We start from the raw sequence: 14811 nt of genomic DNA, 5'->3' as shown, positions 1-14811 counted from the left end.
GTATTGTTGCTGACCATGCTCATCCTTTTATGACTACAGTGTACCCATCTTCTGATGGCTACTTCCAGCAGGATAATGCACCACATCACAAAGCTCAAATAATCTCAAACTGGTTTCTTGAACATGACAATGAGTTCAGTATATTCAAACGGCCTCCACAGTCACCAGATCTCAATCCAATAGAGCACCTTTGGGATGTGGTGGAACGGGAGATTCGCATCATGGGTGTACAGCCGACAAATCTGCAGCAACTGCGCGATGCTATCATGTCAATATGGACCAAAATCTCCAAGGAGTGTTTCCAGCACCTTGTTGAATCTATGCCACAAAGAATTAAGGCAGTTCTGAAGGCAAAAGGGGGTCCAACTGGGTACTAGCCTGGTGTACCTAATAAAGTGGCCAGTGAGTGTATATTTTATGGGAAATACTCATATGAATTCACCTCTTCAACAATGATCATTTTTCATTCACTCTTTTAGCTCTTCTGTGAAGCTGACAACAGACCACACAGAAGTTGATTCTGCATAAAATGTTTCCTCCCACACTCAGAAAAAGTGTGTCGGAATCTAAGCTTCCCTTAGTATGTTTATGTGTGAGTGAGTGAGTCTGACTGCCCTCCAATGGGCCCATCCAGAGTGTACTGCTGCTTCACACCCTGTACTTTCAGGATAGGCTCCAGACCAACACAACCCTGTACTGGACAGGCAGTTACTGCAGAAAGATTGGTGTTTTGCATTTATCGTATCACATTCCTTTCAAATATAAATGAATAATTCATTTTAAAGATGTACAGTTACAAAAAAGTTTGCCAACTCTTTAGAATTATGTGGATTTCTGCACTAATTGCTCTTGAAATGTCTTCTGATCTTCAACCAAATCACAACAGACAAAATCTGCTTAAACCGATAGCACACAAACTGTACTTTTTGTCAATACTGAATACATCATTAATTACATTGTCAATCCAGGCTAGGAAAAGTATGTGAGCCTCTTGCCTAATAACTTCTCCAGAAGGTAATGGGAGTTAGATGTTCTAATCAATGATATGAGATTGGCAGTATTGGAGTTTGGTTACTGAGTTTGCACTTCAAGAAAGACCTGCTTGTGTGAATCATGCTTTATTGAAAGAAACGTCTGAGGACCTTAGAAGAAGCATTGGAGAGATGCATAAAGCTAGAAAAGGGAATAAAAGCATTTCTAGAGGCCTGGGTCTTCATCAGTCTACTGTAAAGCAAACTCTACAAATGGAGGAAATTCAGGACTGTTGCTACTTTTCTGAGAAGTGGGGGAGCCCTGCAAAGATCACAAGAGTGTAGCATGCAATGCTGAAGAAAGTCAAAAAGAACCCTAGAGTAAGAGAAAAGGACCTGCAAAAATTTTGCCAATGTCTGTGCGTCCACTACTAGAAAAACACTAAACAAGAAGTGTTCGTACAGGAAAACCACAGAGAAAACCACCGTTTTCCAGAAAAAAAAAAGAAAAAAAAAAAGAAAAATTGTCTCAAGTTTGGGAGAGGAAAAAAAAAACACCTGAATGTTCTGTAACATTTCTGTGAATGTTTACATTTACTAATTTAGCAGACACTTTTCTCCAAAGCAACGTACATCTGAGAGAAAATACAATTTGTGCATTACATTAGGAGAAAGAGACATAGATGCACATGTGATTAAGTAAACCTAGTTTGTTTCTTTCCACTTTATGCACTGATGTTCATCACACGAGTAGGTGCACAAACCTCAGAATAGACTAATCCTGATGACCTTCCTACAATTTTTGATTTTTTAAAGAAATTCTGTATTCAAAATTGACAAGTAAGATTGTTTGTGTGTTTTTTTTTTTTTTTTTTTAAATGGATTGGGTTTGTTTGTTATTGTGAGTTAGTTGTAAATCAAATCATATTTTATGAGTGATCAATCCAGAAAGCCAGGGAATCCCAAAGGGTTCATAAACTTTTTCTTGTAACTGTACACAGTGCAGAATACACAACCTTGATTTTCTTGGGTGTTTTCTTGACTTTCTTCTCAGATTAACTTGAATAAGAATTTAAACAATGGACATGAACGTTTCAGGTTTCATTTTATTGGATAGTCCAAGTGGCTGGAATTACACAATATATGGCTAAACCTTCTTACAATTATTAAAAATTACCACTTTGGCGAGCTGTAAAATTTTTTTTGGAAAAATAAAAGCAATGACCAGGTTGCTAGGACACAAAAAAAGGTTATACTGCTGGCTAAGCAAAACCTGCCAAGGAAGGAACATAAAATAAAAGGCTACTGTTAAATTTTTTCTTTTCTTTAAATGTGTGTAATTCAGATAGAAAACAAATTAAAACATAAATTATAAACCTGTACAACAGGATTCCAAAGTTGAAAACAAGCATTGTGTATGAAAAGATAAAAATTAGATGATAAATGACCTCCGAGTCGTCACATCTGAAATCATCACAGATAGGTTGGACGCTGTGTGCAGTTAACAGTCCACTGCATGGAAACGTCCAGTCAGGACAGAGTCAAATCCCACCAGTGATCTCATCTCTTTCTTCTGGTCAGAATACTTTTTAAAAATGGCCTGACTTGCATTTAAATTTCTCAGCTCTCCAGCCAGTTCTGTTCCAGTCTCTCGAGGCAGAAACCGCTTTTAAAACCTGCCAGGGTGTGCGATTTCCAGCTGACGGGCTGCATAACACAGCGGCACGTGTTCTTTCTCACAGTCGCTACGAAATGCAGTGTTCTTAGCCTTCACACACATTGAGAAATGTAAAACTCAGAAAGAAACGTTTACAAAAATGCAACTTCGGAAACCCCAAGAAGTTTCGCATCGTGTTGCACAGCAACCATAAGAAAAGAGATTCTTCTGAATGGCTTTGCAACAGATCTGACAGATCGCATCCCCCAACCTTGAACCCATCAGTCTGCACCACACATCAAGGGCTGGCACACAAGGGAAATCTCGATTCTTCATTGCATCTCCGTGACAGGAAGGTTTCAGGATTTAGTTACCAAATCCATGAGGCCAGGACCCAGACAAAGGGCCCTCTACGTGGCTGCACAACAAACGTACCAGTGGCCGCAAAAGCATAAATAACATTGTTATTCTTTCCTTTCTGCATGCATTCCCTTCACTTTCTTAAAAGGTTGTATTGTTTGAGTCCACAAAATGTCTTGGTTCAAAGATCATCCTTGCTCCCTGTGGGACTCGACCTCCCTACGCTTCCGAGTGGAGCTCAGTGTCTTCCACTGGAGGGCTTTCGTTGTCACCCAGCAGCTCAGTCTCTGGGACAGACGTGTCCTCGCCCTGAAGGCCACTCTGTGAAATCCCATCAACAATGTCATCTTCAACACCCTTGGTGTCCTCCATGAGCAGTGCAGCTCTCTCCGTCCCCGAGGCATTGGAGGGTGCCGTGGTGACGTACCCTGTGCTGGTGGAGCCGCTGCCGCTGTGGTGCGAGCCAGCCTTGGGCACCATTGGTGGGTGCATCTGCTGTGGGGGCATCTGCATGGGGATCTGCATGGGGTAGAAGTTCTGGGGGTAGGGGTAAGGGTAGGCTGGCATGGGCTGGTAGCCATTGACAGGAATGTAAAGCTGTGGAGGCACCATTGGCCGCATCTGGCCCTTCATGGGCATGAACTGGGGCTGTGGGAAGGGTGAGGTCTTGGGCTTAGGATTGGGGTAGCGGGTGGCACTAATGTTGCTGACAGGACTGGTGCTCAGCGAGCTGGTCTGGGTGGTGTTGCTGGCACCTGAGGTTTGCGCAGAGCTGTTGTAGTTGGACAGGCTCTCCCAAGTGCGCAGCCGGGTGTGGATGTCTTTAAAGCGGGGTCTCCGGGCCGGGAACTCGCTCCAGCACTCCAGCATGAGGGTGTAGATCCAGGCTGGGCAGTCGTCTGGGCAGGAGAGAACCTGTCGGTTGCGCACCATCTCGATGACATCTTGGTTGGAGTAGCCGCAGTAGGGCTGCAGGCCATAGCTGAAGACCTCCCACAGCACCACCCCATAGGACCAGATGTCAGAATCTGTGGAGAACTTGCCGTACACGATGGCCTCTGGAGACATCCACCGGATGGGGAAGGGGCTAGTGCCCATGAGCTTATAGTAGTCTGCAGCGTAGACCTCACGGAAGATGCCCAGGTCCAAGATCTTGACGTTGAGTTTGTCGCAGACTAGGATGTTGCGAGTAGCCAGGTCCTTGTGCACCACGTGATGGCTGGACAGGTACTCCATCCCAGCTGCCACCTGTGTCACAATGTGCAGGAAGTCTGCCTGCTCTAAGGTTGACTTCACTGTCTTGTCATCGTCCGAGCTTCCCACATCCGAGTGAGGCGACCGCATCACCAGGAACTCGTGCAGGTCACCGTGCCCGGAGTAGCTGAAAATCATGCTCATGGGCTGCTCTTTGGTGACGACTCCCAGGAGACAGACGATATTGGGGTGCTGGAGGCGAGACCTAAGCATGGCCTCATGGCGGAACTCCTCTCGAAGTGTTCCGTCATCCTTGTCTTTCACGGTTTTGATGGCGACCACTTGTGTCTGTTCACCGGGGGCCGTGCTGTATAGGTGACCCTTGTACACCTTCCCGAAGCGGTCTTCTCCCAATTCCTCCATGAAGCGTACCGCCGACAGGTTGATCTCTCGCAGTTTGGCCTGGCAGGGATAGAACTGGTTACAGCCTGAGCAACGACACTTGTGGATACAGTGTACAGTATTGCTGCCTCATGGTACCGGGTGTTTGTGCTGGTTCAGGAGGGGAAGCTCCATGTCCTGGCTCGGTGAGGCGGTCAGCTGCCGGCGTGGGGGTGTGCCCGAGGACTCCTTCTGCTTGTTCCGGCACATGCACACGAGGAAGAAGAGGCAGGCGATGACCAGGGGAATGGCAATACTGGGGATAAGGATGTACAGAATGTCCTTTTTCACGTTCTCAGGGGGTTCTGTGAAAAAGAAATATTACAGAAAATCCACATTATTATCCCAATTCCTGTTGCGGCACCCTTGATCAAAATACGTGCTTTGAATTGATACAGAGGGAATACCCTGATGTAGAAAGCACAAAACTAACAAATAAATAAAGGTTTATAGTAAAATACATTGCAGTTTTTCACTGGGGTTGTTTAGGAATTGTGCCACACTTTGTAGTATGGCAGCCTGGGCCCAACCTTCTGGTTAAAAAGCGAGGTTACAACTCCATCCTGCAGCCCTTCACACCTGACTTGTAATATGGACTACTATAAAGCTTGACATATCCATTATGTGTACAATATTAAAGGCACTGACAGTCTGCTGCGATGGACTGGCATCCCAACCAGGGTGTTCCCTAACCAGCTCAGCACCCTACGTTCCTGAGATAGGCTTCAGACTGCTGCAACCCTGACTTGGACAGGCAGTTAATGCTAGTCCATCCATCCATCCATCCATCCACCCACCCACCCAATTTCAATAACCATTTGGAGTTAGAGCAGGGTCATGGTGGACTGGAGCCTATCCCAGAAGTACTGAGCATAAGGCAGAGTGGGTACACCCAGGACAGGACACCAGTTCACTGCAGGGTAGTTAAGGCTTTTGAGCGAGTGAAATAGTCTGTGAGAACGCCTTTCCTATACTAGTCGTCATGCAATATTCAAATGAGTCCTTGTCTCTGATGATTGCACCATGGTTTGTACCGCACAGAGGTAGGAGAGTGATGTTCACACTCACTACAGGGACGGATGTCGCAGAGGTCCACCTTCACGTGACGGTCTAGCGTGAAGCACCAGGGCCCCTCCATGTGACCTCCAGGGTTACGGCAGAAGTTGTGGCCCCCCCTGAGCTCCGGGAACTCGGTGAGGGACAGGTGGTGGCTATGGGGATACTGCGAGCTCCAGGCCTGACACTGGTAGCCAGACTTGGTCACACTCACCGTACCCCTGTAGTCGGCCCCGCTGCCATTGTAGCAGTTGTGATCTGGAGGAGAATCTTTCACAGGGAGTCAAAATTAGTGGGGCTGCTTATTTCTCACGTGCATAAATCAGTGCAAATGGTTTTATTTATCACATTTTAATGGAACCAGTTTATTAGGCTCTGATATTTAAAATGTTAAATGACTAAAATCCATAATTGTTAAATAATTAAGATCTCCGTTAATAAATGACACCCATGTTATATTGTGCTTCTGCCAGTAGCCATTGTGCTATATAATGAGTCTTTTCACTGTTAGAATGGTACTGAACTGTCAGCCATCATTTTCATTTTTTGGACACTTTTAAACTTGTCTTAGTGTGATATTTATTCCAGAGTCTTTCGTCACTACTGCTGCTGTGGCCTCAAGAATTTTCTTTAGGATCAATAGAGTTTCTTACAATTTATCTATCTATTCATCCATTCCAATAAAACTCCTTGGTCAGCCACATCCCACCGTTAAAGGGAAATCAAATCCCTTCAGTGAATTTCTTCTCATTAGATATAATTGCAGAGGTGACATCCACTACCACTAGATGGCACTTTGTGTAAAGAACCCTTTGACCATCTTAGGTTTCATATGCTCCACATGCCCCTACACAGAAATGAAATAAGATTACTTTAATATCATAATAAACAGAAAATAAAACGTATGTTTGTGAGAGTGTGGTTGTAATTTTTTTTTTATATCACACAATGATCCCTAATTTCTCAGATGAGTTTCTAATCTGAGATTGGTACCCTCTGGCTTTGCTCTACTGGTGGTGGTTGTTGCTCAGAATGTATTTGGGCAAGGGGACACCTACATGCCACCAGCTTGTCCTCAGGCACACCAATCCGCATGCAGTTGGCGGCATCGGGTGAACCTGGGTGGGGCAACAGGTGGCAGCTGGGCAGTTCCAGCTGCATCAGGATGTGCGGATCTGATCGGGCGATGGTGTACTCAGCGCGGCACAGGTTGCTCTCCAGCGCCTCGCACTCGTCCCGGCACAGCTGGCGTCGACGCGGCCCCCGTGCCCCCTCCTCACACAGCGGGAATACGTAGTGGCAGAAGGATGGGATGGCAAACTGGGAGCACTGGTCTGACAGGTGCGGGGACGTACCGATCATGGTGAAGGCCGCTGTTTGGGAGAGGAGAAACTGAGGATGACCATTTTCGCTAAAAAACAAGACCACAGGTCTGTGTCCAGAGCTGGACACTCAATATGGAATTCAGCTACAGCAAGGAACTGGTGGGTGCAGCAGACGGCAGACAGAGGTTACAGCCATCACTTTGTGATCAAAAGACCTGGGTTCGAATCCCTGCTGCTGTACTTCTCTTACCCTAAACTGACAGAGTAAAAATTACCCAACTGTATCAAGGGATAAATCGTTAAAAGTTGCTTAGTATACAAACCAAACTTTGAAAGTGTTGGCTAAATAAATTATTTTATATAATGGATAATAACTGTGCAACTTCATTTCTAATATTATTTACTGATTTTCATCAACGTCCAAATTTCTTGTCAGTTTCCAGAGCATCCCATTCCAGAAGGGTATTATTTGTCCTCTTTTGAACGATCGCGTACAAATATTGTGTAACGTCGACAGAGCTCAACATTCTCTGTGTAATTGCACCCGTATGCATTCCAAATGCTCAAAATAAGTTCCTTTCCAAGGACTCTACACTTTACTGGATTCATGTTTACTAAGACATTTCCCAGAACCTTTTCCTTGCATTGATTTAGCTTTAGTCTTAGCTAAAATTTTTAACACATTTCCTTTTTTTTTTTTTTTTAAAGCTTTGCCACAGAGCAGTCTGACCAATGCGACACAAGCATGTAAAATGAATTATGCAATTAAACATGAAGCAAAGTGGCAGCAAGTGTACAATCTGAAGCACATTAAGGCTGGGAGCTCGTGATTTTGCTTTGGCCTGTGCTGAGAGGAAGTCTGATGAAGTCCTGAATAAAAGTCATTAAGCCTGGGGGAGTTCGTGGATCAAACAACCACACGCACGCACGCACGCGCACCTCGGACATCGGTTTCCAGAAAACAGAGCGGCCTCACTGCAGTAATTACAGCTGTTAAGGCAAACAAATTGGCATCACTTAAAAAGTCACCTAGTAGAGCTTAGCGAAAAGAGACAGATTGAAATGGACTCGACAAACATGGCATGAATACTGTGAAAATATGCTTTGTGGATGTTTTGCGTCTTTTCAGTCTCATTAACTTGATGACACGTTTAACATAGTGGGACCATTCCCAAATGCCAAAATCTGGATTTACGGAATGACTTAACCAGATGAGATTTTGAGACGTACGCACAGAAGTTCATGCGTTTAAGTTCTTCAATTACAGTGCAGACAAAATGTCTTTCATCTGTTGTCTTGCAAATAGCGTAGGGCCTAGAACAAGAGCGTTGAAAAGGTTTCCGAAAACCACAATTATGTCACACAGGGAAGCAGTCCATGTCCTGGTCAGCCTTCAAAAAGCTATGTGGACCCACTGAACTGACAGGATCGGGAAACATGCCAGACGTGGCCAGCAGTTTGGGATATGGACTTTTAACCTGAAGGCTCACAGTTCAAACTGCCCTTCCCTCCTTGCTACTGCTGTAGTGCCCTTGATCAAGGTTCTTACCAGAAACTGATACAGTAAATTATACAAGGCCACATGATTAGGTTAAAGTGTCAGAGTTTCCATTAACAGATAACACTAATCAATAAAGCATCTACCATATGTGAATTAAAATTCCATCTTAAAATATTGCTTGTGTGAATTTTTACAGAGCAAAACCATCAACCTTTTCATACAAACTGATCTGTTATGGTAAATTAAACAATGCCTTAAAATCTGTTAAGCAGCTGCTATTATCCAGGACAAACAAGCACTACATAAAGATGAAAAATATGAATTTGCATTTATTCATGTAGTGGATTCTTTTCTGCAAATCACCTTATAATGATTAACCCATTTATGCAGCTGGGTAATTTTTACTGGAGTAATTCAGGATAAGTACCTTGTTCAAGGCTACTACAGTGTGAAGTGGGATTCAAACCTGGGTCCTTTGAGTCCAAGGGCAGCAGTTCTAACCACTACGCCACCTGCTACCTAAGTTGAGGGAACACGACCTTTCAGGTGACTGACTTGGGGGCTGCAGACCGTGGCAATACCACCTGCAGACAAGTCACTGTGGCAGTGGGTGTAGAAGATTACCAAGGCTCTGTTCATCAACAAATAATGAAACATAACTCTATAGCTGACAAAAAATACACATCAGCATGAGGGATATTTACAGAGGTCAATCCAGCGTGTTAAGCAGAGGAAAGGGAGGATATGCTCTCCCAGGAAGGTAAAAGAGGAGGCGCCCACAGGGGCATTAAGCCTTGAAGAGGACTCAACAGGAGCCCTGTTTTCAGTCAAAGGACAGCTGTGCTCCTTTTGCCGAACACATAAATATCCTTTATTGCAGATTTCCTAACTGCGACAGTTCGGCTCAAAGGGAGGATTTGTTATCTGAGCTGGTCTTCAGAGCCAGTCTTCTGAGCCACTGCAAGGAACCAGCGATGTAGCAAAGCCATGAGATGCCATGAGAATGAGGCCATTGACAGTGCTCATTCCAAACAAAGCTACACGCAGCAGACTATAATGGGCTGCCTGCCGAAGAGCTGTGTGGTGTCTTCTGTAAACATTTTCAAAGTCAGACCATTCCTTTCCCAGCAGGTCCACCATGAACAGTTGGGATGCATAACGGAACTCTGTCCCAGCTGCATCGTGTCCCTACATACTTCTGAACGCTTGAAACAAGACAATGGCTGGGCATTCCCACACTTTTCTGCTCCTTTTAATGTCCCCTCTAATGTCCAAATTAATATTTCATTCCAGTCATTCCTAATAAACAGGCACCGAGGAAATGAAATATAAAAAAAACTCAATTTTATAACCGTAGTAGGTGGGAAGACAGAACCAGCGCGCATATATACAGAACTGGCGCGCATATATACAGAACTCATGGAACGTAACAGAACACACACACAGGAACATTCCGCTATGGAGTGGAACACACCACCATATATGGAACCTCATGCACGCACCAAGACCTACACCTGCTTATCATGCTGCCACCATGCCACTCTAACACAAACCTCATAACTGTTAAAGACCTAGTTACCAGAACTTCCTTATTTAAGCCCCTTCTGATCACAGTATGGATCGGGACATAGAAAAGCACCAGAGCCCTAGAGTTTGGGAGAGTCTGCCTACCACCCTGATTCCCCTTCTCTCTGACAGATCAAGAGCACCAGAATAAAGACTAATCGGAGCTGGAGTTGGTGTCTTCTTGTACAGCAAACCAGGCTTTTGGTCCAATCATGTTCATATGAAGAGTTTTAACACCTTCATTGTGCTACACCCATAAGGCTGGTTAATGATTCCTTAAAACAGATATATTAAAAAGTAGGAGACTGTCACATTTGACAGAGGCACAATACTCTGAAATTCTGCGTATAAATGAACGCATTTGGTGGCGTGGTGGCATGTACTTATGTGTGCTCCCATCCCCAGTCACGAAGGATGGCCTACCTGTGATGCGGTTCTCGCTCTCTCCCTGCATCTGCAGGGACTCCACGTAGATGCTCCTGTTCCCAATGAAGCGAGCGCAGGCAACGCCGCGGTACGGCTGGCAGAAGCCCTTTTCGTGGGTCCTGCCAAGACACGAGCAAGCTGCTAATCCCCTCATGAATGTCCAGTGAAGTTAAGGAAATCATCTGTCATGTCATATTGGCATACGGAGAGAGACAAACAGACACACACGCACACACACGATGCAAAACAAAACTAAATTAAAAACCTGGGTTTCTCATTAGTGCTAAAAACACAGGGTCAACTTTATGTCTGTAAAAAAACACATATCGGCCACTCCTCAGGCACATTTCCGCGGTTATTTACGTATGAAACAGTCACCGGGAGCAAGAAGTTCATTTTAATATGGCTAAACTGGAGAAACTTCATCAATTTGTTTCAACCACAAGATGAAATGGACGGCGCAAATTCACTCAAACTGCATTTAAAAAGGAAGAATTCCGTTAGCTAATTAGCACCTCCACAGGCACAGCATGTCAAAACCAGTGTGAAGGAGGAAGTTAAGGTCAACAGCTTTCAGCTCTCCACTGGCCTGAGATGAACCCCCAGGCTTTCCTGACAGCCTCACTACAAAAGGCCTGCTCACCTAACTCAACAAGACAAGATGTCTACCGGTAACGTCGCAAAACAAAAGCTTTGACCTCTCAGACCTTTCTCTTTTTCCCTTTCCAGTTCCCTTTATTTCACTGCATGTGTATCAGCTCTGTTCTCTGGCTTCTGTGACCAGGTGAATCCTCTGCACTAGACAGATCTACAGACAACCGAAAACAGGAACAGATAAACCTGATGCTAATTTAGCCACATGGTGGCACAGCGGGTAGTGCTGATGTCTCACATCTCCTGGACTGTGGCTTTGGACCTGGGTTCAAATCTGGCTCGGTCTGTGTTGAGTCTGCATGTTCTCCCCATGTTCCCCCTCACAGCCCAAAAACGTGTACGGAAGGCGGCGACGATGATAAACCCTTTCCGTACCCTGCCATACCTTGAAAACCACAAAATGGCTGCCAAGAGTCAACTCTGACTTGATGGCGCTTACCCTAGAGCCAGATAATGATTTAAAGAAAGAATAAATGAATTAGAAGATATGTATGTGAAAGTACAGTGTTGTGAAAAGTATTTGACCCCTTTCTCATTTTGTCTTTTATGTAACTTTGTGACATTAAATGTGGTCAGATCTTTTTTTTTGCAGTTCTTCCAACAGTAAACAAATGGAGCCTGAGAAAGAAAATGTGACAGCAGTATTGCTGTTGTCTTTTCCCTGTCGCAGAAGACAACATAATGCGAAACATCGATGTGAAAATGTAACTGAACAGTGAGGCCTTATTTGAGCCAGCCCCGTCCAACATAATACTCACGCACTTAAACAGTCATGTGAAGCGTTTAATTAATCCCTAACGCTGGAACAAGCAACCAGTCCTCAGCCTTTCTCTTACTCACGTGAGCCGTACCTCACGTCACTACAGGATCGGCCCAATCATTGACGGAGCGGACCAGAGTGGAGCGACCAGGGCCAAACGCAGCAGGAACCGCAAGCCTCTGGGCTGAGGCGGGCCTCACGGAGCTTTCAGCAAGACGTCCCGCTGTCCAGGACAAGGAAGCCACAGTGACGCAGGGGAGAAGCTTCCAGCTGCCCAGGCTGGCGTGTAATACTTGCTGGGCCTGGAGGCTGGTGGCGCGGATAAAATTAGAAAAGAACACCAAAGCAGCACAGCGGTGAGGCCAGCAAACTGTTGATCCGAGGGCCGATGGCCCGGAAATCTCTGCGGGATGCTTGATGCTGGACTGTCGAGCCAAGTTCCTTTCATTGAATCCTTAACTTCATGACAAGCATGTGCAGAGCCAGTCCAAACAAACACGGCCGGAGCAGTAGATACATGGCGCGTGTGGATCGGCCGTCCTGCTACTGCGTTAGCAGGGAAGCCAAATCGGCAAATCGCTGTGACTGAGAGGCGTAGGAGGAAGTGAAGCTCAGTTGACTCCGCACCCTGGAGCATAGCTACTGGCCATAACTGACTTGACCCACGAAGGGAAGCCAAACAGGGCCGGGTGCCAGCGAGCAAGGTCTCCCATTGATGAACGGGCTGCCGACGTCTACAGAACAAAACTGGCATGCCAGACTTGTTCAGAAAACGTCTTTTGGTAGAATTGCGCTACTGCACGTGTGTGACAAAACAGTAAAGACTGTCTGCGTGTGTTTGTTTTCCAAGGACGCAGCATCGATCATCCCAGAAGCACCTTCTCTTTCAAGCGTTAGGAACGCAGACCCTGATGATGAGAGCAGACAGCTGCCAAAGTGAAGTAAGCTTTGAGCCCAAGCAGGAGACGCAAGAAGAGCGCACAGAGCACAGAAGCAATGCAGGGGGGAAACAAGCTAAACTAAACAGACTTATAAAGGAGGCACAGGAGGAGGCGGCATGAGCTTTTTGGCACGGGCACTTGGCAAATGGCAGTGAAACGCTAGACATGGTCAAAGGGAATAAATTAGCGGCAGGCGGCGAGTGCCTTTTGAAGCCTTGCTCTATAATGGCCCCTGACCCCCCACTGGTACTGTGTCAACAAGCAGAGTTATCAGTCACTGGCAACCTGCAGGCTGCACTTGAGCTGAAAAGCCATTGTCCAAGGTCCCGGGGGCTACAACAGAACCCCAGATCACGTAGGAGAACTTCCAGGACATCCGTTTCAACAGTCCAAGGCAGCGATGGCTCCGAACCAACAGCTGTCGCTTCATTTTTATGTCCAAAAAGATCTCAAATGACACCTCTGACACGAAGATTTGTCAACATCTACAGTTGTTCATTAAAGGACAAGCTTCTCCTCCAAAAAATGCAGATTTCCGTATTTTCAGATGGTGTTTTCTGTCAACTGACACGGCTGTCTTTGCCAAAGGGGTTGTCAATGCTTAAACCCGCCATCCCAGCGCAGTCAATATCACATGTGGTAACAATTTAACTGCAGTTTGAACTGACTGCAAGGGCATTTTTACGAGCTCACATTTGAAGATAGGGGCTTGACGAGAATTAGATTTACTTCCTAGTTAGCAGAAAAATATGAAGGAAAAGGCAAGAAGAGTCGATGCCAGGAAAAAAGTGAGGATACTGCAGAAAAACTTGGAGAGGATTTGCTGTGTCAATATGGATTTGTCCCCAGTACCCAATTTTAATCTTCCAACAGCAAAATTTAACATTTCTATTTGTGACAACTTAAACAAACAGTGGATAATGGGTAAATATGACATCAAGTGTTTAGAAAGTAAACAGTATTCCATAAATATGAACATAATATCCAGCATACACTTGAGCATGGTGAAGGCGCAATTTTTTTTGCTTCATCTTCACGTGAGACGGCATATGGGTGCTGGTTTGCAGTTTTCTCCGCTGCCTGCTTTTTAAAAAAAATCCATCAGAACCGCTGATTACTCATCCTGTGGTGTAAATAGAATCCTGCAGCCTATTTTTATGCAAAAACAGGCCTTGGACAGTAAAACTTCAAAGTGAGTGTGGTTTCCAAAGTCCACTGAAGGGAAACCCAAGGAAGTCATTTACAGCTGCCAGGACAAGCCGTGTTAAAACCAGCGAGTTTGTAACTTTTTTTTTTTTGCCTTTGCATTAAAGCACTAAAAATAAAAATAGCCACCAAATGTCAAGAGTGCTGATTCTGGTGCACTGTTATTCGCCACGATGCAAACTGTTGCTGAAAACTCCATTTCTGATGTTGTCATTGGGAGGATGGGATAACTGTGAGGCTCCCGATATGAAATTCCCCACCTTGAAACGTTAAACTTAGACACGCCATTCTGACATTTCACAGGGGGAATGTGAACTGCATGCCTGCGGAGGAGGGTTTGAACAGAGGTGTGTTTGTGTGACTCGGGATAGGGGGCACGTAAAGCACCAGTAGGCAACACTGCTTGAAGGACACAGCGAAGCCTATTTCTGAGCCCATTTTAATCAGCTGGAAGACAAATGTATGAAGTCTCTGAATAGTAAAGATACTAACAATGTTTTCCACACAGCAAACGGTTAACGAAAAGACATCTGATATTATAACGCACATACTACAGGGCAGAACTTTTCTGGAGACAGGGACCTGATTCGGGCCAGTTGAGAGCAGTCCCAAAAAGACGTGCAAAAAGATAACTGAATTAATGCTAAAGACGTCGCTCTGGAACAGGATGTTGGCGGACAGACATTTAAAATACGGCATATGCCGCATGCGTGAAAGCCCCTGCAGAGCTAGCCAACCTTCACTGCGTCTACA

The 14811-nt window shown here is 45.2% G+C and overlaps 1 protein-coding gene across 2 annotated transcripts in view; it reads right to left on the bottom strand.

Annotated features, from left to right (window-relative positions):
- Positions 1-2076: 2076 nt before the first annotated feature.
- The window catches only part of ror2 (receptor tyrosine kinase-like orphan receptor 2), a 75333-nt gene continuing 62598 nt past the window's right edge, over positions 2077-14811 (bottom strand). Inside the window, exons 5-9 of one of the 2 annotated variants that reach the window (XM_018744934.2) lie at positions 10495-10616; positions 6738-7052; positions 5692-5949; positions 4723-4928; positions 2077-4644 (exon numbers count right to left, since the gene is read on the bottom strand). In XM_018744934.2, the coding sequence (XP_018600450.1) occupies positions 3208-4644; positions 4723-4928; positions 5692-5949; positions 6738-7052; positions 10495-10616 (2338 nt within the window). In that variant the 3' untranslated portion in view covers positions 2077-3207. The remainder of the gene's footprint in view (positions 4645-4722; positions 4929-5691; positions 5950-6737; positions 7053-10494; positions 10617-14811) is intronic. The other variant, XM_018744935.2, reaches the window with a different exon arrangement.

Source organism: Scleropages formosus, chromosome 6, assembly GCF_900964775.1.
Source record: "Scleropages formosus chromosome 6, fSclFor1.1, whole genome shotgun sequence".
NCBI lineage: Eukaryota > Metazoa > Chordata > Actinopteri > Osteoglossiformes > Osteoglossidae > Scleropages > Scleropages formosus.
This window is presented reverse-complemented; position numbering and strand designations above follow the sequence as displayed.